Source organism: Pollicipes pollicipes, unplaced genomic scaffold (genome assembly GCF_011947565.3).
Source record: "Pollicipes pollicipes isolate AB1234 unplaced genomic scaffold, Ppol_2.1 Scaffold_3087;HRSCAF=3621_pilon_pilon_pilon, whole genome shotgun sequence".
NCBI classification, from domain to species: Eukaryota; Metazoa; Arthropoda; class Thecostraca; order Pollicipedomorpha; family Pollicipedidae; genus Pollicipes; species Pollicipes pollicipes.
In genome coordinates this window covers 40,534,754-40,562,739 of record NW_023596225.1, presented here as the reverse complement: position 1 = coordinate 40,562,739, position 27,986 = coordinate 40,534,754, and the positions used below count along the sequence as shown (strand labels likewise).

The 27,986-nt window shown below is 63.0% G+C and overlaps 1 protein-coding gene across 1 annotated transcript; it reads right to left on the bottom strand.

Annotated features, from left to right (window-relative positions):
• Positions 1-306: 306 nt before the first annotated feature.
• LOC119090161 (intraflagellar transport protein 172 homolog) lies at positions 307-27,660 on the bottom strand. Its single transcript, XM_037212952.1, has 36 exons — positions 27,532-27,660; positions 25,974-26,117; positions 25,451-25,563; positions 24,262-24,447; positions 23,804-23,891; positions 23,145-23,246; positions 22,528-22,640; positions 22,072-22,239; positions 19,926-20,065; positions 19,458-19,662; positions 18,433-18,548; positions 17,908-18,086; positions 17,419-17,562; positions 16,986-17,181; positions 16,359-16,451; positions 15,664-15,813; positions 15,221-15,401; positions 14,690-14,892; positions 14,377-14,534; positions 14,123-14,182; positions 13,614-13,758; positions 12,867-13,057; positions 12,306-12,488; positions 11,818-11,964; positions 10,966-11,120; positions 10,137-10,317; positions 9,520-9,726; positions 7,992-8,109; positions 7,268-7,412; positions 6,413-6,525; positions 5,689-5,780; positions 4,702-4,875; positions 3,987-4,097; positions 1,961-2,185; positions 1,508-1,636; positions 307-671 (listed from the first exon to the last, which is right to left on the bottom strand). Exons 1-36 carry the CDS (start codon positions 27,568-27,570, stop codon positions 540-542), a joined length of 5,226 nt encoding a protein of 1,741 aa, XP_037068847.1. The 5' UTR covers positions 27,571-27,660; the 3' UTR covers positions 307-539.
• Between the last annotated feature and the right edge of the window lie 326 nt (positions 27,661-27,986).

Sequence of the window (27,986 nt, the reverse complement as noted above, 5' to 3'; positions counted from 1 at the left end):
TGAAGCTCGTCATGATTGGGCTGACGGGTTGCCGGCGAACAGTCATCAGTGCGATGAGTAATAACCTAACGGCGGTGCTTTCGGCGTCCTCCATACCCATAGGTACTGTATCATAGTTACTGTCGCGTGTGCTGTGGGCAGTTCTATGATGATGAAAACATCTCCGACTCAATAAGCCAACCAAAATGTGCAGTCTCCGGCGCCACACCACACTCACTATCGCCATCGTTCCCTCCTCACTTCGCATCCCAGGGCCTGGCTCCGCCCGTTCGAAAATCTCTCACTCCAAACGGACGATAGCATTTATTAGCGAGCTTCACGGAATGTATACAATGACAGCGGTGTGACGTGCTAACGTTCGAAATCCCTCACGAAAAAAACAGCGGCGACGTGACCGCGCGGCGGTGGCGCGGGCGCCTCCGCCCGTAACACACGCAGACCGGCAACACGAGATCAGCGAAAGCCGACGCGAGAAACGCGTCTCATGAGACCACCGGTCGGGTCGGGCCTGCCGGCGGCCTGGGTGCGGCTGACGGGCACTACTTGAAGGCGTAGCCCTGCTGCCCGGTGCCGGCCCACGTGCCGACGAAGCGGAGCACATCCGTCAGCTCCACGCTGTTGGTCATCTTGGCCGTCATCACCAGCGAGTTCCAGTCGTCCTTGTTGGCCACCTGGCGGCGGGCGGGCGAACGACGCGTCAGGGGCGCCCGCCAGCAGCGTGACGTCACGGGCTCTGGTCGGTGGCCAATGCTGCAGCGTCAGCTGGGCTGAGATCAGCTCTTGTCCGCACGGAAACCAGCACATTTGTACAATGAAAACCGCGGACTGCCACAAGTCGCATGCTCGTGGACAGTGCACATTGCAGGCACAATGAATCACCAGCACCGGACATTGCGTACAATTCTGTTCAATTTTTTTAGAAAAAAACCTGGCCGAATATCTACCACCCCAGCTATTCCCTTGAGGTGGTTTTCGGTTCAGAACCCACAATAGCCATGGCGTGGCGCGGAGCCCCCTCGAATTTTTTTATCAATAAATCACCGCACGTATCACAAAACGCTGCGAGTATGGCTCGACCTCCCCCGCCTCAGCTTGTCCGTCAGGATCAGTTACCGACTGACCGTCAAAGACGAGTCACACGTGCGCCACATGCGAGTCATACACGGTTCCGGAATGCGGTCTGCGGTTCCGGAATGCGGTACTGACCTGCCGCCATGGGTCAGCGCCGGGTCAGAGTGCCCCGACGCTCCAGTAACTGAGCTGCACGAGCGGCTGGCCAGTGAGGACTGGGCCGACCGTGCTCCGCGGCACCCGCCGCACAGTTCGAACTGGCATGGACGGCGGCTTCGACGCCAGAACGGATGCCAGCCGGTGGACAAGACAGCGAGCTGGCGACGGGAGACGTGAGCGCCCGCTGTCACCCGCCGTCGTCAGCGAGAGCTCGAGCGGGGCCGGAGCGGCAGGCGGCCCCGACACTGGTCCCGACTCGACGGCTAGCACCCCTCACCTTGCCGTACTGGAACTCCATCTTGTTCTTGAGCACCGGGTAGCCGGTGACGACGCACGGCGGCGACTTGCTGCCGTCCGGGTTGAGGAGGCTGGCGGCGTAGCAGCCGCGCTCGTCCTGTGGCAGCTCCTGCGGGCCACACGAGCGCCGGACCGGCGGTCAGTACAGCTCGGCCGCCGCAGCGGCACGCGCGGGACACCACACAGCGGCTTCAGGTTCGCAAGCAGAGCGGGCTTACGGCCCGGTGCGACCGCTAGACCGCGAAGCTGGGTCACACAGTCGGCGCTGCCCAACCGCCCGCCCCAGCTCCGACTCACGGCGCGCTGCAGTCAGCTTTGCCAACGGCGGCGTCATGGGACGGCCCGCGCTCGCCGGTGGTGGACCCGGCCGGGCACCGGGCGCCGCGCGGGGTGGCGCCCGCCGCCGCCGGCCGCCGGCCGGGCCGCTCCTCACCTGCTCCACCGACTGGTCCATGCTGACGGCCAGCACCCACTCCTTGGCGCTCTCGGTGTCGCCCTGCTCGACGTTGGCCTTGGGCGGCAGCGGGATCTCGAACGGCACGTCCGTGTTGGCGAAGTCGCTGTGGTCGATGGTGTCGAGCGAGCCCTCCTCGATGGCCTCGCACAGGTCCAGGAAGTGGTTCCAGCAGACGAACGCCATGTTCTCCCAGCCCACCTTCTGCGCGCCACCGGACAGACACACGTGGGCTCAGATTGGCCGGACTCAAACGGACTTGGCGCAGCACAGACGGGTCTGGTGCAGTGACGGCGACTGACGACACTTTATAATCGAAAGGCTTTTGCTCAGTTACGGCAAGACGCAGTGCAGCAGCCATTTGATGAGTGCAGCGAACATTACATCGCAGACGGGTTAGATTTCAACCTGACGGGTTACGGCAGAACAGACCTGCAGGTCAGGTCCTCATCAGTGATCAGGCCAACGGATGTTGGAATATGTCTGGCATCATGACATCTGCCCACACAAGTATGTACCGTAGCACGCTGCCCACTAGTACCATCACCAAACATAATTTGGGAGTCACTCGCAAGTTTCATATGTTAACAATATACACACAGAAAGGAACCAGGGATCACGACATGACCATCAGCCGAATTCGCTGCACCTCCGCATTCGCCAAGGCATGTGTCACCCACGAGAAGATGCACCTCTGAGCGTACCACGCCACACGAGGCCCCGCGTACGAGCCACCACCCGGCCCGGCACCGGGCTATGTCGGCCACCGCCGCCGGTCCGGCCGCCGCGGTACCGACACCGCGGGCACAGGCGTCGGTCCGGGCCGCTGCAGTACCGACACCGCCGGCACAGGCACCGGTCCGGGCCGCTGCGGTACCGACACCGCCGGCACAGGCGCCCGTCCGGGCCGCTGCAGTACCGACACCGCCGGCACAGGCACCGGTCCGGGCCGCTGCAGTACCGACACCGCCGGCACAGGCACCGGTCCGGGCCGCTGCAGTACCGACAACCCCGCCGGCACGGCGCCGGTCGGGCCGCTGCAGTACCGATACCGACCGCCGGCACAGGCACCGTCCGGGCCGCTGCAGTACCTCCCAACAACCGCCGGCACAGTCACCGGTTCCGGGCCGCTGCATACCGACACACGAAAACCGCCGGCACAAGGCGCCGGTCCGGGCCGCTGCAGTACCGACAACCGCCTGGCACAGGCACCGGTCCGGGCCGCTGCATTACCGCAAAAACCGCCATCACAGGTACCGGTCCGGGCCAGCTGCAGTACCGACAAAGACCCTCCGGCACAGGCACCGGTCCGGGCCGCTTGCAGTACCGACACCCCCGACGCACAGGCACTGGTCCGTGCCGGTGCATACCGACACCGCCGGCACAGGCACCGGTCCGGCCGCTGCGTGCTCCCCGACACCGCCGGCACAGGCCCGGTCCGGGCCGCTGCAGTACCGACACCGCCCCAGGGCACAGCGCCGGTCCGGGCCGATGCATACCAACACCGCGGCACAGCACCGGTCCGGGCCGCTGCACATACGCAACCGCCGGCACAGGCGCCGGTCCGGGCCGCTGCAGTACCGACACCGCCGGGCACAGGCACCGGTCCGGGCCTTGCAGAGACCGCCGGCCAGCGCCTCCGGTCCCGGCCGCTGCAGAACCGACACCGCCGGCGAGCGCCCGGTCCGGGCCGCTGCGTACCGACCCCGCCGCACAGGCGCCGGTCCGGGCGCTGCAGTACCGACACCGCCCCAGGCCGGTCCGGCCGCTAACAGTCCGCAACACCGGTCCGTTCCCACCGCGGACAGGCGCCGGTCCGGCCGCTGGTACGACAAACCGCCCGCCGGACAGGCGCCGGTTCGAACGCTTGCGCCCGTCGCAGCTGCTCCCACCTTAGCGCGGCGACGCCGGCCTCGAAGAAGCCTGTTTGTTGCGGCCCACTCGGGGTAGCGCAGCAGCGCCACTAGATATTGCCTGGCGATCATGGTCAGCTGTGTCGGCGGGCCGTATTGCCGGCCGACCGGGTGGCAGCATGTGGCCACGAACAGCAGTGGTTCTGGAACGCCTCGTTGCACCGCGGAGCCAAAGCCTCGGCCCGGTGGTTCATGTTGCCCACCTGCGGCGCAGGCGGCGCCGGCGTCAGCGTCACCTGTCTCGCTCAGCACGACCGCGCACACTGGGCGCACGGCCGCGGGGGAGTCACTGCACACGTGGACCGCAGGCGGCCATAGTGAGTCCAGGAACGGCACAGCACCTCCCGACCTGTCACCATGACACGGCTGTGGCACCCAACGCGGCCTTCGACGAAGCGAGGTTCGCGTGCCACCGAGATACATCATGTATACGTGTGTCAGCTCAGATGCGCGCTGCCTTACTAGCTGCCCATAATTGCCCGGGCAGAAGCAGCCGAGTTCTAACGTGACAGCGCACGAGCCCAGAGCCCAGACCAATCCGCGGCAGCCTCCGCTGAAAGCTGGCTCCACCAGCGCCACGCAGCCACACATATTATCCAAGATTCACGAACCGCGGGGGGGGGGGTCATCCACAATCCAACGGTGTTCACTGGGCCTTCAGCCGCTGCTGATCGGCGTTCGCAATCACGCGAAGGCACACGACAAACTGAGTCACGAGTGGGCCGTCCAAACCCATCGCTCGCCGAGCCGCGGACGACCGAGCACTAACGCCGGCGCCCACTGCGGCCGCGGCACGGCGCCACTCACCAAGTCAAACAGAAACTCGCGGAGCTCCGACCACACCTTGTAGCTCTCGGCCGTGGCCAGCGCGTGCTGGCCGAACATGCTGACCGTGATGTACTTGTAGATGTTGTAGTTCTGCGGCTGGGCCGGCGCGCCGTTCTTGACGTACAGCTTGAGAGCCTCGACCGGCGAGTTCTCCTGCGGTCACGAGGTGAGCGCAGGTGAAGACGACGAGCGGCCTCACGCGCTCCGAAGACCCCGGCACCCCTGACTCCCCGGCCACGCACGGCCACACCCTGCACCACTGATAGGGTGTGGGCAGCGATGGGCGGAACGTTCGGAACCTACCCTGATATTTCGGTACTCGCTCGGCGTGGAGGACAGACCATGCGACCGTGGCCCAGTGCCGCTGAGCACGAGTCCCACAGCGTGCAGTCAGGCCCTGCTGGCTGTAAGTCAGCTGACAACTGAGCAAAACAGGGCGACCTGGCAAAGGCCCGTCATGCTGTGGTATTGTGTAGCACAAACGGGATCCATCCGCAGGCCTGTTTGATAGAGAAAGCCGGGAGAACATCTTGTTCGATCGGCTGAAACGGCACCGCTCGGAAGGTGAATTCAGGGCATACGCCTCAAACGCGCAACGTATACATCCAGCCGCGTTAGAACATAGGCAGCTCTGAGTCCAACCACTTAACGAACCGCTGGGGATGATATTCTATGTAGGGCAGTTATCTTTACGTCGTTATGCCGCCCGAGCCTGATTTTAAAATCACTGCCGCAAGCCAACACGCACATGACGTCGGTCTGCAGCAGCCAAGAGAGGCGAGTGAATGAGCCAAGAACTCAATGATAGCAGCCGAATGAGACCCTGACAGCAACAGTAGCAGCAACAGCTGCCACGGGGTTGTCGTTGGCCCAGCGGTCGCAGCGTAGGGCGGCAGCACCAGGGGGGGGGGGGGGGGGGGGGGGCAGTCGTCGGGGAGCCGCCGTACCCCTCGGCCGGCTCCTCACCTTGATCAGGTGCGCGGCGTACAGGGCCAGGTACTTGTGCAGCACCTGCGATCCGTGCTCCTTGGCCATCTCGATACACTTCTGCCACTGACCTGGCGGCAGCAGGGGAGGCCGGCGTCAGCGCGCCGCCCGCGCCGCCGCCACCCGACCGACGACAATAGGGCCCCCGCGACCACACTCACGCAGAAAGTCCGCAGCAAAGCGGCGATGCGAACAACGCCACAGTGCAGCCGACGCGTGGTCGTTTTCCAGACACTGTTAACGGTGATGAAAAAACTGCAGGTGCGGGGACGAACTGACAGAGGCATCACGACACGGACGATTCCCGCAACGGCACTGCAACCCGTGCGCCCGTGAGGTCACGTCGATGAGAGAGCATCCCCGCATCTGGTAACTGTTACGCACGTTAAAGAACGCTCATATCACTTGTTTGAAGCCATCACTTCATGGATAACGCCATGACACCGGGCACGCTGATTTTCGTACTAACGCTAACACGTGAAACCTCCAGTGCATGAGCTCCAGCTGAGCCAGCGACGGTGTCCTTGCTCTGGACGACCACCCACTGCTGTCCACCCGCTGTCACGTGTCCAGCAGACACCAATGGCGCTGATCATCGACACCACGTCATAGAGCTTTAGGGGTGACTTCGAAAGCACCCTGCTGGACAACCGCATCCAAGCCACGGGCGACATCAGCGACGGCAACTGGCGGACGTACGCACCCTTCTGGACAAACATGTCCAGACCCTGGATGACGTCCACGCTGGCCAGGGCGTCCGCCTGGCCCTCGTTCTTGAGGAACTCCTTGTACTTCTCCTCCACGGCCTTCAGGAGGCTGCCGGCGGGGACGGGACGCCGTGAGACGAGCGGGCAGGCGCCGCCGCGTCGCGGGTGTCGTCACGGGGGGAGGGGGCCAGCCGGGAATCTAACCTGTCCTCCACCCAGCCTTCAGAGTGGTGACCCCTAACGCCGATGCAGAATCGGAGGTTTTGGGGGGGGGGGGGGGGGGGTAGGAGGACGATGCCTCGAGCGTAGAAGGAGCGAACAATGGTTCCTTTAAGCAGCATGGTGTGCCTGTTCTAGAAAAGTAACATTGAACAACTTTTAGCAATGCAACTCCCTTAAACTGGCGCGTACAGAAGGAAGGACAAAATGTGATAAAAGCGTACGCAGGAAATAGTTGCCCAGTTTGTGTTCCATTTGTTTCCAAGTTAGTCGCACTCCGTCCTTTTTGCCCCAAATGCCACTCGCTCAATCACTGGCGTCACGCATAACATGCTTATCCATGGCGCAGACAGCTCAAGATGCGAAGCGTATGCCGTTACTGAACTAGTCAGGCATTAGCACGTTCCTGATTCTAAAAAAGGAATGCTGCCTAGCGACATACACATCATCATTTTTGTGTTATCATCGCTCATGACGCCACGCTCAAAGACTGCGTTTTGTAGGCGGGCGGCGGTCTCTGCGCAGCTGGTCAGCACGCAGCCTCGACACACACAGGCTGGCGGATACCCCCTCCCCTCCTCGGGGGTCGCATTGGGGACGGCTGGCCGCTGCGTGACCTCCAGACGGCTGACCTGGGGTCCATCTCCTGCGCGATCTTCTTGGCCTTGTCCCACTCGGAGGCCAGCACCAGGGCCTTGATCGCCTCCTTGATGTTGTCCGAGCCGAGGAACACCTGGGCGGCCGCGTTGTTAGCGCCGATCTCCAGCAGACGTTTGCCTGCGGCGGCCGGCAGAGCCGCGTCAGGACCGGGCCGGCGCCACGGCTGCCAACACCGGACAGCGCTCCGGCAGGGCCGCGCTGCCCGGTCAGCCTGCCCGGCCACGCTGTCTGGCCGTGCTGCCCGGCCGCGCTGCCCACTCCTGTGACGGCTCCGGGGCACAGCTCATGCCATTTGGCTTATAACCGATTACTTACTATTAATTCTGCCTGACACAGGGCATGGATTCTAGCAGGGCTTACGGTTGTTATGAGTATGATGTACATTTACTGCAAGTGCTTTCATTAACTGCGTTTCACTGGTCTACTCTTCCCATTATGACTTACAACTAGGATTTTTAAGAAACTGATCAAGAAAATCAGCGATGGAAGGAAACCTCAATGCTCATATCATCTCTCAAAAGGCTGTATGGAGCACATAGTCCCTACAATCTTCGCCACTGTCTTCTATCTTTCGCGTCCATCTCGTATCTATCCTCCGTCTACGGTTGGCAGCAAGAAACCAAGCATGCGTCAGACATAAGTCGCCTGATGTGGCGGCGGCAGCGGCGGCGGCGGCGGCGGCGGCGGCGCGCCTACCAAGCTCGGCGGCCAGCTTCGGCCCCTTGACGGCGCCGAGAAACTTGATGGCCAGCTCGGCGGCGCTGGTCCAGGCCCTCTCCACGATGGCGCGGTCCTGCGTCATGGACGGGTTGATCTGCCGGCCCGGAGGAGTGACGTTAGCCCTGGGGGCGCCAGACGGCGCTGCCGGGCCAGCTGCCCCGGGCGGAGGGCGGGCCGCACCGCCGACCGAGGCCGGCACACGCGCGGCCGCGTCCGCAGGGTCGGGCGGCGCCCTCTCCAGCCGTCCGCCGCCAACTCAGACAGCCATCACTGACTGGAGGTCAGCGCCCCCCCCCCCCCCCCCGACCTGCGGCGACGACGAGGGTGTTCGAGCATCCCCATGATGCAGGCGGCCGCGAGCTAGCACCGAGCTGCGGGCACGCTACAGCACGCTGCTTAAGAGGCAATGCAAGATGAGGTCGGCGCGGACTGTTATGCAATCAGCATTTGCCGTGCGCGTGTGCTGCTGATGCAGGCCATGGCCGGGTTTTGAGAAGAAGAGGAGCGTCATCTGCTAACGCGTCATCCCGGTGGTGTGGTGGTTAGAGCGCAGCTGAGTCCCGCAGCGAGCAGCCGCCGCAGTTGGTTCGGGACCCGGGTCCTGACTCAGCCGCCCGGTTAGCTCTTCAGGCGTCCAGCTTCCTCAGCAAGAGGAGAGAAAACCATCTAACGCGGCCGGCTGCGTCAGGATGCTGCTGGCGCCTGCGACATAAGCAGCACTATTCGGTTAACAGACTGGAACAATATTATACTAAGATTTCGGCACCTCTCGTGGCGGAGGTGTCCCTGTAACACGCCGTGCTGACAGGGACTCCGACCTTAGCGTCAACAGATCTCGCGATGAAACCAATTTTCAGAAGCCGTGTCCGGCACGCCCCTGGTGCGGAGCACTGGAGCAGCCAGGTGGACACTGTCTGGCAGTCAGGGAGACCGCTGACGCCGAAGTCAGTGCCGAGCCTGCTGCGGCGGCATGGCTTGCGTAGCGCCGGAGCGTCGCACCTGAGCCCAGCTATCCGTGGGTTTAACCAGTGGGCCATCCTGTCAAAACCGTGCTCGGACGGTGGACCCCGCGGCACGACGCGCCGCGGGCTTCGCCCTCTGGCTCATCCCTGGTCAGAGTACCGGAGGACCGTGTTGGTGTGCGCGCGCAAACAGGCCCATTCTGCTCGTTTTTCGTGGGCACCGGAGGCAAGGTCAGGAGCAAGCCCCCCCCGCCCCCACCACCGTCAACAAAGCCTAGCATTTTCCCCTCTGTGGCAACAATTTTGCGTTATCCCTTTGGCGTTACATACTACAAATCGATTGGTAATACTTTTTACTCTCTTCCCCGCACACCTACCGCGTTTCCCCACCCTGCCCCATCCCCATGGCTGTTCACGGCACGGGACGCCGAACAGAATTAATGGCTCGTTGTCGGCTATCCGCGGCATATTTCGTGTTCCAGCAGGAAGTGCTGCGTCGAGGGTGTGTGAGCATGAGTGGCGTCGCACGGCCGGGCGCCTACCTTCATGTAGCAGTCGATAGCCTTGGCGACATCGTCCGTCTGCTCCCACTTGGCGGCCTGCTCCAGCAGCAGCTTGACGTCGCCGCTGGCCGTGCTGGTGCCGGTCTGCTTCATCACGTTCTTGTCGTACTCCTCCTGCAGCTCGTCCAGCTTGTGCGGCGCGTACTCGCGGCACACCCGCAGCGCCTCCTGCCACATGTTGGCCTCCTGGCGGCGGCCGGCGGCGGCGCGTCAGTGGGCTGGTGCCGGCTCTCGGACCTCTCCCTCCGCCCCGACACCGGACGGGAGCCGAAGGCCGTCACATCGCCGACCACGCACGACACGGGCGTCCGACAATACCACGCGCGTTGTTTATCGAGAGCGACGCACGACGCGCGCAGAGCTCATTCGCGGCCAGGACATCCGACAGGCGCTGACATCACAGTCGGTCACGCCCGCCGCCCAGTCAGCGCCGTCGCCGCGCGGCGCTCACAACGGACATCACCCGCAGACGGCGGCGGCAGGCACACCGCCGCCGGGCAGCCGTGCGCGGAGGCGCCGCGAGACTAAACACACCAGGGGCCGGCACCGGCGGCCGGCGGCTCGTGCGGCGCGCGGGCCCGCCAGACGGCGCTCACCTTGTAAAGGCCGATGGCCATCTCCGAGCGGCCGGCGCGCAGCAGCAGCGACTCGAACTTGCTGTAGTTCTGCTCCTGGAACGCCTGGCGCGCCTGGCCCACCAGGATGTCGGGCACCGAGTCCGGGTCGTAGTTTTCCGCCACGCGCTGCGCCGCCGGCCACTGCTGGTTGTGCACGTACCTGGCGGCCGGCGGAGGGCGGTCAGCGGACGCCGGACTCAGCTGGCGCCGTCCCCCCCCCCCCCCCCGGGCAGCGGCAGCAGAAGCCCCTCAGCGCCCGAGGCGGCTCGCTGCCACACGCCCAGCAGCCCCGGCCGAGCGCATCGTGTCTGCGCGGTGCGTGATCCGCCCCCACTGCGACGCTCCGGTTCCGTCCGCGGCCCGTCGAAGGTGCACACCTCGCGTCCACGGAAACGCTCGCGGAATGTTAAGCTCACTGGCATTCACAGGGCTGGTGCGAACACACTTGAGGAATGATATTATCTACTGTTTGTCATAGAGTCGCGTGTGAGTTGGCAAAAACCTTCCAGCGCGCTTTAGAACATGTACTAACGAATGTCATGAGCGGAACAAAGGGGTAGGAGCACAGAGAACATCCTCCCATCTCCATACATTTGCCCATTGGGCCCTAAGTGTCCAAGTCCAACGGCCAAGCAATTTACGATCACCTCTCAGTCCAACCTCTCACACAGAGCATTCTCGGGCCACCGACCGGTCCGCCAGACCCAGCTGATCTACACTCGAGAGGCCGCAACACGGCAGTGACCCACGGCCGGCCGGGTCCGGTGTTCACAACAGGGGTGAGCTGGAATTGAAGGCTGGGACTCACATGAGCACAGCCTCACGCGGCTTGCCGGCCCGGATGAAGGCCTCCTCGGCGTCGGGGAACTTGCCGTCGTCCTCCAGCGCCATGGCTTGCTTGTAGTGGATCTCCTGGGTCTTACTCGCCTGGCTCCCCTTAGCCAGCTCGAACGCGAAGTCGAACTGAAGCCGATCGGTCAGCGTCAGGGGCGGCCGTAGGGGCGGCGGGAGGAGGACGGGCCGAAGCCAGCCACGCCCGACCGGCGTCACTCATGTCCGGCCGGCGCCACCCACGTCCGGCCGGCGCCAGCCACGTCCGGCCGACGTCACTCGAGTCTGCCCGGCACCACCCAAGTCCGGCCGGCACCACCCACGTCCGGCCGGCGCCACCCACGTCCGGCCGGCACCACCCACGTCCGGCCGGCGCCAGCCACGTCCGGCCGGCACCACCCACGTCCGGCCGGCGCCACCCACGTCCGGCCGGCACCACCCACGTCCGGCCGGCACCACCCACGCCCGGCCGGCACCACCCACGTCCGGCCGGCACCACCCACGTCCGCCCGGCACCACCCATGTCCGCCCGGCACCTCCCAAGTCCGGCCGGCGCCACCCACGTCCGGCCGGCGCCAGCCACGCCCGGCCGGCACCACCCACGTTCGCCCGGCACCACCCAAGTCCGGCCGGCGCCACCCACGTCCGGCCGGCGCCAGCCCGTGCTCTGGCTAGCAGGACAGCTGTCCCCGACGCGGCCCCGCTTGGACGTCTGCCCCACAGCAGCACTGTGCATCAGCTCCTCCCATGACACGCACATCCCAGTCCAGCTAGGCGGCTGCGGCGCGGGCCCGTCCCCGGCCGCCGCGACGGAGGCGCCGCCCCTCACCTGGAGGCTCTCGCAGGCGTACTCGATGCACTGGTCCAGGTAGCCGAGCTTGCGCAGCAGCTTGACGGCCGACTCGCCGCCCATGGTGCGCGCCCACAGGTACGACACCTGCTTGGCCGCGTTGTTGCCGCCCGAGTTTTTGGCCACCTGGCGGCGCGGCGGCGGCCGGTCAGGGCGGCCGACGGGCGGCAGGCCGCACGCCGCGGACTCCGGCGGCCGCTAACGGACACGGGCCGACTGTGGGAGGCTCGCCTGGGTTCCGAGTCTGGAGAGGGCACACCGCTGGCCGGGGAAGGGGGGGGGGGGGGGTCTCAGAAGACGCACACGAATGTAGCCTGAGAGTCGCCGACACAGCATAACCACCACCGTCGACGGCCGGCAACGGCACGCAGAAGCCGAGAAGTCGCTGCGAGACGATAGTGGTGCCACAGAGCGCGACCGAGCACCCTCCGCGGCCGGCTCCCACCGGCTGGCCGCGCCCCACTCACCCTGAAGGCATCCTCCCAGCTCTCCAGACCCCGCCACATGTTGACCGCCGCCTTCCAGTCGCCGCCGGCCACGTAGTGCTTCTCGGCCTCCTTGTAGTTGTTCTCGTTCTCCAGCTCGCCGCCCAGGTGCACGTGCGTCTGGTTGACCAGCTCCGGATGGTGCTCCGTCACCAGCCGCATCATCTGCGGGCACGACCGCCGTCCGACACGCAGCCTGTCCCGGCCGCCGCCGGTGCTCGGCCACGGCAGCGACGTGGCCGTGGCGGCGACGTCGGCGAACGCAGCGGCGCGAAACACGGTGAGGAGAGTGGGCGAGGCGTCATGAAGAACTCGCGCGTGGCGTAAAGTAACACTACACATCGACAACGCACGCGTCACAGCACTGGTCACAAGCTATGACTGTAAATGTGTCGTGGCTCACAAGATACTGTAGATATGGCTGTAGATGTGTAGATGAGTTGTGACCCGCAGCACCTCTCCCGCGGCGCACCAACGACACGATCTGGCGGGACGTCCCCGCGCCGACGGAACCGGCGCTGCCCTGCGCGGCGCCGCACTCACGTGATCGTACTGCCGCTGCTTCTTGTACATGGTGATGGCCAAGTCGGGCTCCTGCACGGTGATGTAGAGCTTCTCGGCGTCGCGGAACTTGCCCTGCTCCTCCAGCTGGGCCGCCTGCTGGATGTACATGTGGCTCACCTCCTCCGGCTGCATGTACTGGCGCGCGATCGAGTACGCCTTGTCCCACTTGCCTGCCGGGATAAGGCGCACAGGGGCCGCGGCCGTCAGGCGCTGCTGGGGCGCGCAGCGGGTCGGCTCAACGGTCGGTGACGCCTGCTGCGGACGGCGGCGGCAGCGGCGGCATCGTACCGCGCGCGCACCCTTCGCGGTCTACGCAGCCATGGTTCAAGCCGTTTGCTCGCGGGGCGCGCAAACCCGGTCACTGCAGTGTGGACCGTGGACATCACCCGCTGTCCACACTGTCCAATGGACAGGCCCGCTGATGCGTGCTTCCCACGGGCTGTATTGTTTTGCATTGATTAGCATTTCTGCGACTCCGCACCTCTGGCACTGCGTCCACGCACTTCTGCGACTAGAAATACACCCATCGCGATGATTTGGAGAGGTATGGCCAAGGATGGTCGACGGGGCTTCCGTCACCCACGGGCGCCACGCTCAGCTGGTTGTTGGGAGCAGACAAAGTTGCTGGGACCGATGCGCTGATGACTATGCATCCGCCGTCAGAGCGGCGGTCCGGCCGGCCGGCGCCGTCAGGCCGGCCGGCAGCGCCGCCGCCGGCTCGCCCACCTGCGTTGTTGTACATCTCGATGGCCTCCTTGAACATGCCGCCGTCCATGAAGAGCTTCTCGGCGGTGGCGTGGTCGCCGATCTGGGCGAAGTGGCCGCCCAGCTTGAGCAGGTAGGGCGAGATGTCCTGGTCGCCGCCGGCCGCCTGCGACCGAGGCCGCGTGCGGTCAGTGCTCAGTCGGCCCGGCTGTCGGGGGCCGCCGAGAGAGCGGAGCACCGAACGCTGGTGCGCAGGCTGACAGCAGACCGCACGGTGGCAGGACGTGAAGGGCCGGCTGGCAGCCAGCGGGACGCGTCGGATGGTTGCGTCAATCAGAAACAATGGGATGACGTCTCGCCGTGACCCTGGCTCAGAGCTCGCTGAGGATGAAACGCATGTAACAGATTCGCCGCCTATGTTTCAGGACATTCGTGCAAGGATGACGTCACAGTTATCGACTTAAGGTTGTGCTCGTGGAGCGCACCCGCCCATGAGCAAGCAATATTTACGAGGTGCGGACGATTCGAACCTGTTTCTTCTTCTTCTTCTTCTTTTTCTGCACAGCTCCAGGATTTTCGGACATGTACCCCTTCAGGAGCGCAGGAGAAGGATCGTGGAAAAGGAAAACGAGGTGAACACAAACACAAAAACAAACTTCACCATTATGCACGAGAAAACCCCAACACCAACATAGACTATCAATGTAACAGCAGTGATACCATCCCCGGAAACTGCAAAAGACTGAGGCCTGCCTGGCTCGTGTTCCCCTCGCGCCCTGCCCACCTGTACTATCTGCATGGCCTTCTTCCACTGGCGCGCGTGCACAGCCGCGTCCAGCGCCTTAATGGTCTTGCCCGCCTCGATGTAGTGGTTGATGGCGGCGTCCAGCTCGCGCTTGGAGACCAGGTGGTCGCCCCACTCCTCCTCCAGCTGCACCACCACTGCCGACAGACGTACACCGGCCAGTCCCGAGCGCTGGCACCCGCCCCGCGGCCGCGTCCGCCCCAGACGCGCGGACCACCCCGACAACAGTCACCAGGCCGGGGCCGGCGGCGTGCGGGGCCGGCGGCGACCCGGGCCGCGGCCGGCGACCCACCTGCGGGGAAGTTGGAGCGGGCAAGCGCCACGCAGCGCGAGTAGGCGTTGCCCTTGCGGTAGCAGTCGAGCGCCGGCTCCAGCTCGTTGACGCGCTCGTACATCTCGCCGGCCTTCTCGAACAGCTCGGCCGTGATGAGCGCCTGCGCGATGCCGTTGATGAGGCCCACGTTGTTGGCCAGGTCGGGCGTGTTGAGCGTCACCCTGGGGGCCGGAGCGGGCGCGCTCAGCGGCCGGCGGCAGATGGAGCCGCCGCAGCAGGCGCGGCGGGGGCAGACAGAGCCGAGCGCACCGCCGCAGGCCGGCCCCCTCCGCGTGCCGCCAGCGGGGCGTCCGCGGACAGACCACGCGCTGCTCTCCCGTCCGTGGCAGCGGATGCGCCGGCGGGCGACGGTCGGCGTGCGTCACACCCCGCCCGCCCGTCTGATACGCGCCGGCCCCATCCCCTGGCAGATCTGGCCTGAGACGCCACTCCGGCGGGCGCCGGACAGTGCAGTGAGCGTGAGAGCAGCGACCCCTGACGGTACCCCACCTGGCGGCCTTGGCCGGCAGGCCGCTGCGCAGGTACAGCTGCACGGCGTGCAGGTAGTCGCCTTCCTGCTCCTTGAGTTCGCCGGCCTTCTCCTCCTGCCGGGTGGTCATCAGCCACTGGTGGTAGTTGGCGCGCAGCTGCGGCAGGTCCGGGTGCCGCCGCGTCTCGGCCACGTTCAGCGCTGCGGGACGGCGCGCCGTCAGAGGAGTGGCGTCCGCGACGGGCGGCGCTGCACACCGACACGCCGCCGGCCGCCAGCGCGGCTGAGGCGCCCCCCACCAGGTCAGGTCATGTGACAGGGCTTGGATGCCAAGGCTCCTACTGGTCTACCAACCAAAGCCCGTCGTTAGACATCGTGTTTAGTCAGTGGCCTCGTTCCATCAGACTTGAGAAGACCGCTTACATCTACGCACACACAGGCCACTGACCACCCGTCCACGCACCTTCCTCCCACTTGTTCATGTTCTGGTACATGCGGATGACGCTGTCCACCTGGTTGTTGTCCAGGTAGATGGCCTCGGCGTCCTTGAACTGTCGGTTGAAGACGGCCATGCGCGCCTTCACCTCGTAAAAGTCCATTCCGTCACCATGACCTGCACAAGGAGTCATGATCAAGGCACGACCACCTCACTGTCAAAGTCGCATGGCATACCAACATCTATGACAGTAAGGAACGACGGCAATCATCCCAGCGCCATTAAAAACAACAAAACAGACAGAACAGTGTCTGCCGCATCAGCTGACTCAAACGATCCATCTTGGCCCGCGGTTGTTCACGGTAGCGGAGGAGGTCCTCTTACAAGCGAGAGAAAGCCAATAACAGCAAGACTGGTGGTCTCCACGACACGGCGCCGCCATGCGTCCCACTGCGGCGACTCACACGGGGCGACGACGGACGCACCGTTGCGTCCATGGCCTTCGCTAATAACTGTTGTCATTATCGCGCAAAAACGCAGCGGTTCAGCTACGAGATTCGGCAGGTTGCTATTTGGCTGCTTGATCTAGCACCGCACACGAAATGCTCGTCACAGAGCTCATGCAGCGGCGGTATACTGGGGCGACCCTGAGTCTGTCGGGCGAGGCGCACTGGACGGCCGGCCCAATGCCAGAGACGGGCGCCCCGCTGTGCGGCCCTCACCGAGCTTCTGCGCCACCTGCTCGGCCAGCATGATGATCTCCCGTAGGTACTTGGCCTTGGAGACGTCCCCGAGCGCGGCGAAACATCGCTCGGCTGGCGGTGCCGGCGGCCGTGTTAGTGGAGCTCGACAGGCGGCAGAGGAGGCGGCCCGTTCACAGCCGGCACCGGCGCGCGGTCTACAAGTGGCAGTACCGGCGCAGCGCGGAGCGACACACCAGACAGCTCGGTGGCGGACGAACACCAATGATGTTGAGCCTTCCGACTACATCAGGTATGACATGGGAAGAAGCCACGGCAACACGCGCCAGCGTTCAGTGAGCCGTCTTCCGAGGAAAGAGCGGCGCTGGGCTGGCATATTGCAGGGCCTCTCCGGTAGCAGCCCCGGGAGGTTACAACAACCACGGTACACAACAGCCAACAAAACTCTGCAGAACAAGTGGTGCTTGCCAAGCAAACACAGCGAGCACGTATGGCTGCTTCGCGACCAACTCACGGCATCCCAGCATCCGAACCATCACCGCACCGGGGTCGTGCTATGTGGGCGGCGCGTCCGACAGTACGGCGACCTCAGGCCGGCTGGCGGGCGCCGGGAACCGCGCGGCGGCGCGGCCCGGCGCCAGAACCGACCTATGTGCAGCTGCTCGCTCTCAACGGCCAGCCGGCCGAGGGTGCGCCACATGGCCTCGGCCTCGGGCGTCAGCTCCAGCGACTCGAGGAAGTTCATGGCGCGCAGCAGGTCGCCGTCGTCGATGGCTGTCCCGAACTCGATCAGGCCCTCGTCCAGCGTGTACGAGTACTCCTGGCGGCTGTCCTGCACGATCACCTGCGGGGCGGCGCGCGCGACGGCGTCACGGGACGGGCGGCGCTGGACGACGCCAGGATATCTGCGTACAGGTCCCCGCTCGCTCTGACCAGAGCGCGGTACGAGCTGCCGCTCGAGGGGATTGTCCGAGCGGGAAGGTCGCAGCAGCCCGGCCCCCGCGGTCGTCCCGGCCTCAGCTCTAGATCTGGGTTCAGAACGGGTGCCGCGGCGCCCGGCGCGGGACGGCCGACCACTCGCCTCGGTCTTGTTGTCGCTGCGGTCGATGTCGATGATGTCGCCCTTGATGGGGAACATGGTGACCCTCTCCGGGGCGTCGATGTTGTACCAGATGCAGAGGTTGGACTGGCTCTGCGCCACCACCACGTCGCTGCCGGGCACCCACTGCGGACGGCGGCCGGCGGGTCAGCGCGGCCTGGGGTGAGCAGCCACGGGCGCCTTCATCATGACAACGGCCAACATCACCCAGTCAGCGCCACGTGCCGGCAGCGCGCCACTCCGCTGACACTCTCGCCGGCTGATCCTCGGCACCACACGCATGGTCCGGCCCCCCGCCCCCCCCCCCCCCCGCGAATGCGTCACATTCCGAATAAGTGGTGCCGCACCTCGGACAAGCCGCAGTCGCGCCAGGACACATGCGTGCGCCCGCCGCATCACATCACGCCTCCGTGGCGTGCGCTCACCGCGCCTGCGTCACATACCGCCGCGTGCCTGGGACGGCACACTCGCCTGGACGAACGTGCAGTAGTTGAGGATGACCGTGTTGGTCTTGGTCTCGATGTCGACCAGTTGCAGCCGCTGCCGCTTGTCGCGGAAGAGCAGCTTGTGGCCGGTCTCGTTCAGCTCCAGCCAGTCGATCTTGGTGTCGTGTGACACCACGCCCAGGTTGACGCCGTACACCAGGTCGACTGCGGATGGTGACGACTCAGGCGCGCGCCGGCGCGCTCCGCCTCACAGAACGCGTACAGAGGCGGGCGGAGCCGACACGGCACGGGACGAGCGAGTGGATATCCGCAACTCTCCACTTCTCTGCCACCAGGCGGCTGCTGCACGCAAGTGCCGTACAGGACTCCCTACAGATATCCGGGGCAGAAAAGGCTGTACGGGCGGGGTTCTAAAACCTGATTGGCGGACTGACCAGGGGCGGCCTCGGAACGGGGAAAGTGTGTGTGTGGGGGGGGGGGGGGGGAGGGGCCTTCTCGTTGTGACTTGTGACTGCCTCGCGTCCCGCGGGCCACCCCGGGCCCCACTCACTGATGGTGATGGTCTTCAGGTCCACCAGGTAGGCCATCTTCTTGTTGTCCTCGACACCCTTCTGACTGCGCTCGTTGATGCGGACGCTGATCAAGTGCGGGTTCATGAACTCGGTCCTGGCGGCGGTCGTGGACCGGTCACGCGCCGACCCGGGCCAGGTCACGCACAGGTCACACACACACACACACACACACACACACACACACACACACACACACACACACACACACACACACACACACACGCACACGCACACGCACACGCACACCCACACCACACACCCACACCCACACCCTCATCCACACACCCACACCCACACCCACACCCACACCCACACGCACCCACACACACCCACACGCACGCACACACCCACACACACACCCACACACGCACACACCTACACGCGCACACACACAGGCATACGTACACGCATACGCACACCCACACACGCACGCGCACGCGCACACGCTCACACCCACACACACCTATGCATCCACCCACACCCACACCCATACCCACACCCACACCCGCACCCACACCCACACAGCTATCACCACAGCTCGATGAGTAAACAGCTGAGGTCGCCGCCCAACGCGACCCATTATTGGTGCCGGATGTCACAGCTCAGCAAGGAACCGGCTGGCGATATCTACGTCAAATTGGCAACGTGGGACACCTAAATACACCTGGATACGGAAAGTCGTCCACAGGCAGAGTATGGGTGTTCAATCAAACGCACCTACGCAAAGGGCCCTTGTTATGACCGCGCCCAGACAGCTACCTGCCGTCGCCGGGACCAACTCGTCCCTAACCGTAACCAATCCGTCACCAACCATGACCAATCCGCCTCCGACCATGACTAATCCGTCCCTGTGACCAATCCATCTTTGATCGTGACCAATCCGTCCCTTACCGTGACAAATCTGTTCCTTATTGTAACCAATCCATCCCTGACCGTGGCCAATCCATCCCTGAGCACGTCACCACGTCAAGTTCCCCTCATACGGATTCCCTAGAACGCTCACCTGACGGAGCCCAGCAGCTCGTTGTTGCCGTACTCGATGATGCTCAGCTCGCCGGCGTTGAAGATCATGCAGCAGTTGGCATTCTCGAAGAAGAACTTCTCGTTGCCGCTGGTGTCCATCCAGGGCACCTCGGAGAGCAGGTTGCGCGAGAGGTCGCCCACCAGCAGCGTCTCGGTGGTGCGCGCCACCAGGTACCGCTCCTTACCTGCGAGGGAGGACGAGTCACGAGACGGCCGACGGAGGCGCCGCACCGACGCCTGTACGCACAACGACGCGCGACACGGCGACGCGCCACACCACGGACCACCGCCGCCGACCCCCAGCCCGCGGCAGAAGGGAGCCCGCCGGCACGCCGCCGCACGGGGCGCCGGACTCGGCCGGGCGGCGCGGCGCGGCGCGGCGCGGCCCGGGCTTGGGGCACTCGCCGCCGGCGCCGAAGACGCGCGCGCCGCCCGCCAGCCAACGCACCCATGAACTTGACGTCCTCGATCTCGTAGCCGTACTGGGACTTGAGGATGACGCCGCGACCGCCGCCCTTGAGCGGCTTGATGAGCACCTGGGACGGGCCGACGTACGTCATCTCCCACCGGTCGTTCCACACGGCGCGCCTGCGGACCGGCGCAGGGTCACTCACAAGCCGGCACCGGTGAGCATCGGAACGAAATCAGGACGCCTGGCTGCTCCCCGAGTGTGCTTGCTTTCTAAAGGAGAAATCGCACAGTGTCAAGGGGACGGCAGCAGCACGGACCCAGGTACACCGACGTCAGTGACAAGCACGGAGCCAAGCACACCGGCGTCAGTGACAAGCACGGAGCCAAGCACACCAGCGTCAGTGACAAGCACGGAGCCACGCACACCGACGTCAGTGACAGGCACGGAGCCAAGCACACCGACGTCAGTGACAAGCACGGAGCCAAGCACACCGACGTCGGTGGTAAGCACGGAGCCAAGCACGCCGACGTCAATGACAAGCACGGAGCCAAACACGCCGACGTCAGTGACGAGCCGCAGCCGTGGTACGTGGCCTGAGGCCTGTTACCGGCTCGCAAAATGTACGCAGGTATTCTACTTCGTGAGTGCCAGAATACCGCCCTGCCGTGGCTTGGTCTGCATTTCGCCCAGGAGAGGGCCAAATCGGGGCAAAGGGGCTCTCTTTCAAACAAAGGGCTCTCTTCGTTGCTATTGAGGCCTCGTTTTGGAAACTTTTTAGGCTCAGCGTACCGTTTTAACGCCTACAGGGCCCGTCTTTCACGCAAGGGGTTTCTTAAACCGACGGAAATTGCCGAGTCCTCCGGTCCGCAGGGTCAACCTGCCCCTTGAGGGGGGGGGGCATGACCCAAAAGCCCCCCTCCCTTAGCTACGTCACTGCCACCATGAGACGCCTTAAGATAAGTTTTTGAGGATGCTGCTCTGCAAAACGTGCTTTAAAAGGAACGGTTCCCAGGAACGCCATATCATGCAGGTGAGATCTACACCCGGGCCACCTCAACAGAGCACTACGCGCTGTTTATCTTTTTCCACCGGAAGTGGCGGAGCTCATGATTTGTCATTTGGCCGCATGGCAGTGGCGGGGCCCCTGTCATTTCTGGACGCCTTACCCAAACATCATGTAGCGAGCCCTGCCAGGTGGACATGCTTTAGCCCGCTGCCAGAGCTGGCCGGTTGTTTGCTTTGGACCTTCTTCCATTGGGGTCGGCTCGAACAACGCCAGCTTGCCCGCTCGCTCCTGGCGCGACGCAAATCTTACGAGCTTGTGGTCGTGAGCAAACTAGAAACCGCTGGGAGAGACTGCCGCCAATGAAAGGCCTTACCAATCGGTTTGTGATTATAGTGCCCGGCACCGACTCGTCCTACGCTAAGGTGGGCGGGGTAACTTTCGCTTGAATATAGCAGCATGTTCAACCAGCGATGTTGCTGGGCTGCTTTAAATCAAACTACGAAACTCATGACATCGGTGGAACCAAAATGTGTAGCGTTCTGATGGAACGAAGATTACACTTTGGGTTCATCGCCTACTGAAATCGGGTGGATCCAGTTATATCTGCGATTGGCCTAGCACGGACCTTGCTAGGATCCGAAGGCGGAGGTCGCAAACGCGGATCTCACAATCGGCATGAGATGAATCACCTCCAAACGTGCGCATGGATTCGAAATCAGCAGCCGAAGACGGAGCCCCTTACAATGATCATAACTTGCGCCGTAGTGTCCACAAGCCGCCGGGTGGCACCCAACCAGGCCAAATCCGCGCTCAAGTCGACGCTAGATTGACCCGCCGTGCATTGGTGCGCTGCGGCACAGCGTTCCCCTGCGCGGCGAACGCCGGCCTTTCTGCGGTAATGGCGCCAACTGCCGCCGCCCTGAGAACACTCCGAGGGCGCCGTACCGTAGCGGGCCGCGCCACCTCTCGGTCGTCACGGCAGTCACGTCGCGGCGTAACGCCAAGACAAACACGGATCGCCCGGGCCTCCACCACCAACACTGCATGTCGGCGCGAGTCAAAACCGGCCAGCCTGGCATAAAATGCAGCTGTCCGTGCGACGGGCCCCACCACCGATGCCAGCGCGGGGGGATGGGGGGGGGGGGGAGGGGGCGCCCGGGCAGCGACGTGACTGACTTGAGCGCCGAGTCGAAGAGCTCGACGGAGCCGCACAGGCTGCCGCAGACGACGCGGGAGCCGTCCCGCTTCCACGTCAGGCTGGTGACCGTGTACAGGTTCTTGATTTCCTTCACCTTGGACTCCTCCCAGAGGTTGCGCCGCGGGCTCCAGTCGAAGACGCGCAGCCTGCCGACAGCGCACGCAGGCGTCAGGGCGCGCCGCCCGGCCGACGCGCCGACACCCACGGCCGGCCGGGCTGAGCAACAGCCGACTCGCCTCGTGCAAAACCGATTCTGAGCTCTGACCAGCAGTCAACGACACACCCACTCTCCACTTCATCCAGCTGATGCGCACGCCTCGACGGAACACGCGGTGTGCTGACGTCACACCCTGCAGGGGCGTGCCGACCGTTGGCCGGGAGCGGGAGGCCGGCCCGTCAGCAGCGTACCGCCAGCCGGCCGTCGAGCCTCTCACCGGTCAAAGCTGCCCACCACCACGCTCTGGCCGCTGGGACTACACACGGTGGTCGTCAGCTCCTTCTCCGTGTCGTCCCGGGCGTAGTCGAACTGCTGCCCCAGGCGACCCTCCTGCCGGGCAGCCGGGCGATCAGCAGGCTCAGCCGCCGGACTGGGGCCCCGTATGGTCAGGGCCGCCCTCCTGACGCCTGTCTCCTGTCCTGTCCGGTGCGGTCACTGCTCCTGATCAGAATCCAGCATGGGCAAGGTGTTGGCCTCCAGACGCAATACGCTTAAGCCATATGAAAACAGCTCCGACGCTCTGACACCGAGTTGACGCTGGTTACCGTGCCGTTGTCACTGACGTGTAGCTTCTGAAATACGTGACCGGTCGTCTCCCGACAGCCACCCGAACATCACCGTCGTTCAGCGCGCCAACCCGGCAACGGGCGGAGCTCAGCTCCATCTGTGGCCGAAGCCACATGTGGCCATAGACACATGTGGCCATAGACACATTGTCTGGCTATGTCCGGGACCGCTGGATCACCAATCATTGTATGACCATCGTATGATCGAGTATCTCACGAACGTGCCGATGATGCGAGCAGCGACGCGCTTCCGGCGCCTGCAGCCTACCTTCGTGTAGAAGATGAACTTGCGGTCGCAGCCGCCGATGCCGATGTGGTTGTTGGCCCAGCAGAGCGCGTAGGGCGGCACGTTGTGCGTCAGAATCTTACCCTGCACGCACGGTCAGCCCCGTGAACCGACAGACAGAGAGAGGGGCGGCGACGGGCAGCCGGCGGCAAGGGCGACCGCAGCAGCATGAACCGCACAGAACCAGCCAGAATCAGTCACAGACGCCCATAGCCCAGCCCTCATACCGTGCGCCATATTGGGCGGGGGGAACGGGCTGAACAGGGATCAGGGACACATGCCCTGGCCGGGAGTGTTGCTCAGCTGATCGGTCGGCGGTGCGGCGGTCGGCCGGGGCTCCATCCGCACCCTAGGACCGCAGCGGGCGCCGCCCCGTCGGCCGCGGCTCCGTCCGCACCCTGGGACCGGAGCGGGCGCCGCCCCGTCGGCCGCGGCCCCGTCCGCACCCTGGGACCGGAGCTGGCGCCGCCCCGTCGGCCGCGGCCCCGTCCGCACCCTGGGACCGGAGCTGGCGCCGCCCCGTCGGCCGCGGCTCCGTCCGCACCCTGAGACCGGAGCTGGCGCCGCCCCGTCGGCCGCGGCTCCGTCCGCACCCTGAGACCGGAGCTGGCGCCGCCCCGTCGGCCGCGGCTCCGGCTCACCTGCGGCAGCTGCTCATCGTCCTTGGACACGTAGAAGCGTACCACGGCGCCGTCGGCGTGGCCCGAGAGGAATGCCGTGCCGCTGGAGCTGCGGTGCAGGAGCGCACTCAGCGACGGCGCCGAACGGGGGACAATCAGCCGCCACTCGGTCCCACAACACAGACAACGCAACACTTACAACACAATACGACGTGCTCGGAATCAACGCCATGGGAGGAGTGCAGATCAGTACTCGTCCTTGCCTTGGAGACTAGCTTCCAACACGTCATTTCAGACTGGTGCTTGTCTTGCCTTACTTGTTCACAGACCACTGCGGGTAAACCATGATTGCCGTTCCCACAGCAAGGCCAAGCGAATTCCACAAACCCGTACCTAAACCGCACGTGCGTCCCGTCGCCACAGCGCGCGACGAGCATGACGCCGACAGGCCGGCGGCCGCCCGTCACCAGCCCACTCACTTGGGCGCCAGCGAGACGACGTACGACTCGGTCTGGTAGAGCGTCTGCGACTTGTTGGACTTGACGTTGGCGCCGCGCACCTTGCCGTCCGCCAGGCCAAACACGATCGGCCCCTCCAGCGGCCACACCAGGCACGTGACGGCCGCCGTCTGCACGAACTTGTTGCAGATCACCTTCTTCTCGCCCCTGCGGCGGCGCGGCGCGCGGTCAGGCGCAACGGCGCGAGCGGCGAGGACGCGGCGCGCGCAGGCCGCCTGGACCGCCCGCCGCTGCGGTGGCCGAACGGGTGGGAGGAGCAACACGTGCCCCAGAGCAGCGCCGCAGCCGGCTCGCTGCTGAAGCGCGAGCCGGCTGTGCGTCACTGGACCGCGGTGCACCGGTGCCTCGCGGTCCAGTGACCGACGCATGCTGCAGTGTTATGCAGGGCTGCTACAGCCAGCCAACCATGCAACACAGAACTGGTTAATAGACGGCATGATAAGTCGCTACGATATGTTAGCCATTAATAGCACATGTCGCAATAATCCAATCTGTTCCTTTAGAAGCAGTTGACAAGTTTTTGATACACAACATGAGATTCTAGCTGACACGCCTCAAAAATGCAGTTATGCCGGTGTTTAAGTGAATACTTCGCCCTAGTGATTATCCAGCACCCTAAAATCATGACTGATCCTAATGCACCGGTGTTTGCCCCACCGTTTGGTTTTGGCAGAGTAGGAAATGGCGAAATTTGGACGACAAAGAACAGTTGAATGGCATCTAACTCACATTCAATACAGCGTTACAGGTCACTCGCTGAGCATGGTGACGCAACAAGTGTAATTTGTGTCCGTGTTCAGGTACAGTTCGTGGGATTTACGGATCCGTGGCTACAAAAAGGCGCGTGTGGGTCTGTTTTGTTGATTCAAGTGAACAACATACCATGTGCTACGTTTGCTATGCCGGCAAGGGCTGTGTGGAGATCAAGGGAGTGGTTGCCAGTTGCATGTCAGCTTGGATTGACACAGCGCCGAGTGCAGACCACGAGATTGGGTTACCCCTGGATCTGGCCTACACAAAATTTCCAAAGAACCGCATTCATCTTGAGGGAAAAGTCACGATACTTGACAGGGTGGACATCTGAAGTGGGAGCCTGGAGAGGTCTGGGCCAATGAACGTGCTACTAAGCAGGTGCCGTCGGGCGCCCTACCAGTCCTCGCCGATCTTGTAGACGAAGATGATGTTGTCCGACTGGCCGATGGCCAATTTGGTGCTATCCGGAGAGAAGGCCAGGCCCTTCACCACGTAGCTCTTTTTCCCGTACTGCAATACAAAATGTCACTCTGCGAGGGGCCTGCCTTCGACCGAACGACCGCACTGCGCCGGCTGCCTCCGGTCTGGACCTGCGTCCACCCCAGCGGCCACGTCGTGACGTCAGGCACCGTTTATACGTATCAGCTGTGGTGTTTTACACCAGCGGGGGGTGGGGGGGGGGGGGGGGGGGCACGACCGCCAGTGTGCCGCGTGGCAAACATTACAGGCAGTTATGGGGTAAGCATTCATGACACTTCCATTGAAGGAAGAGGCAAACCCCTGTCCTCTGACAGCGGTACCTATCACACGGCCCGGCTTGTTAAGCTGCGTCACTGCCAGCTCGACCCATGACGCCATGCCCCTGAGCGGACGGATGCGAGACATCTTCGTGTGATCGTCTGCGCGCTGTTCGGAATTACTTTAGCGTCGATCGGCTTGGTCGAGAACTTGTCCTTCTTGTCTCCGTTCTCGTCGAACATGATGACGACCCGGTCGGAGGTACACACGGCCAGCTTCACGTTGTTGTGCGACCACGTCATGGCCGTGATCTTCGCAGCGCCGTCCTGAGCAATACGTTTCAGAATTACGTTGGTTCGGATCGGCATCTTCTTGAACAGAACAGCTGGGAATTCAACGTCTCTACTACAAGCAAACGGCCAAATTTACTCGCAAAGCACGCGGCGCCCTTCCTTGCTTCGATGCGCTAAGTATGCATGGGTCGGAAACAGAGGTGAAGAGAATGCCAGGTTTCTTACGAGACGGAGAAACATTCTACAATGCCATTCTTCTACTATAAGAGCTTTTTCGCCATCATATTTCTGACGCTCGCAAGCAACGTCCTGTTTCGCCAAAGCAAAAGCACATGAGGAGGGTTCTCTACGGGGCCTGGCCGCATCTCCCGCCGTTCCGTAACAAAAACCAGGCTGCACATGGAAGCGCCTTTGCACACCGCCTTTTCTGTACGCAGACAGACACCTAGATACAAAGGTCGATTCATATGTGTGTTATATTGCCGATCCGCAAGCATGGGTAGATTGTTGAGGCGTGAAAGATGTTGCGGTGGCGACACTGACTGTTGACCAACAGTAAGACGCCTTTTGAGGCATGGGCCGAACAGCGTGATGACAGACGTGGCTTGACACTTTTTCTTAACACGTTAGGGGGGCTGGATCACCCCCCTAACTAAATAGAAAACCACACCCCTGATGGCTTATAAGGCAAAACAGATCGATGGGTGAATGCCTCGAAATGATGTCGAGAAGCTTTAGACCAAAAACTTGTCTGGAGTAGTAAATCACACCGTACAGAAGGCCGCGGGAGCCCTGCAACCTCACTTCATCTCTTCCCTGCAGCGGCGACATTTGGCTAAACCCTTTCAAAAATTATTATGAACTCCAGCAAAAGTTTAGACATTTCCATGCCTGTCTTTCGATACGACGCAAGTCCATCGGAAAAATATAATGATTTGCCCAAGCCTGCCTAACGTCGGAATGCGGGAAGTGGCACCAGCGTATTCGGCAGTCCCACACCCCCGAAAATCTGTGCCAACCATGTAAACAGGATACAGCAGGACTGCACGTAAATTTCACGAAGGCAACGAGACAAGTGACAACGGGCAACGAGACTGGGCAACGAAAGCAAAAAACCGATGAAAACCGAGTTTAGGACACCGCAGGCATACGCACTTTTTGCGTCGTTCAAGTCGCTGTTCTCAGTCATCTTACTTTGATCGGCTAACCTGGATATGGTAACGGTCGACATTTGGTCCCGTGGATACTAATGCATGCCATACATTCGGTGAGCTAAGGGCACGTGCCCCTACCATGTATCATGTGCCACCATACGCTTACACCACTGGGCCGATAGAGCTCCCTTAGATAGGGGTCAACCCAGCATAACGATATTATATATCCAGCAGGACGATAGACGTTATACCACAACGGAGGCCATTCAGAAATGCTCCACAAATGGGCATACCTGAGCAGGCAGGATAGTTTTAAGATGCTTCAAGATCATGTTGGGCACCAGAGACAACCTCCAAATGCCACAATCCGGGCGTCCACGCGCCCAACAACACTAGAATACTTTAATCTCAGATCCCCTTCTGCTGGTATTTGGCGGGCCTGTATTGTTTACAGTCAGGAATGCTGGCTCCGGAATAAAGCGGTAGATGAAAGTGGCCTTCTGATTGGTGCATTTTCGGTAGCATTTCTACTGGAACTATATCTACGGTACATTTTGATTACGTAAGTGACATGAGCCTTTCATCGAATTTTCTATTTTTCAACAGCTTGGACCGCTCGATATTCTATACGATAAATTGGTTTGACTTATTTTGGAATATCTGATCATTATATCGATAATAATCAAGAGATTCTGATAGATATCCCGCTTGTTTTTCTCTGACCTTTGTGCCATCTCTTCTGAGCGCA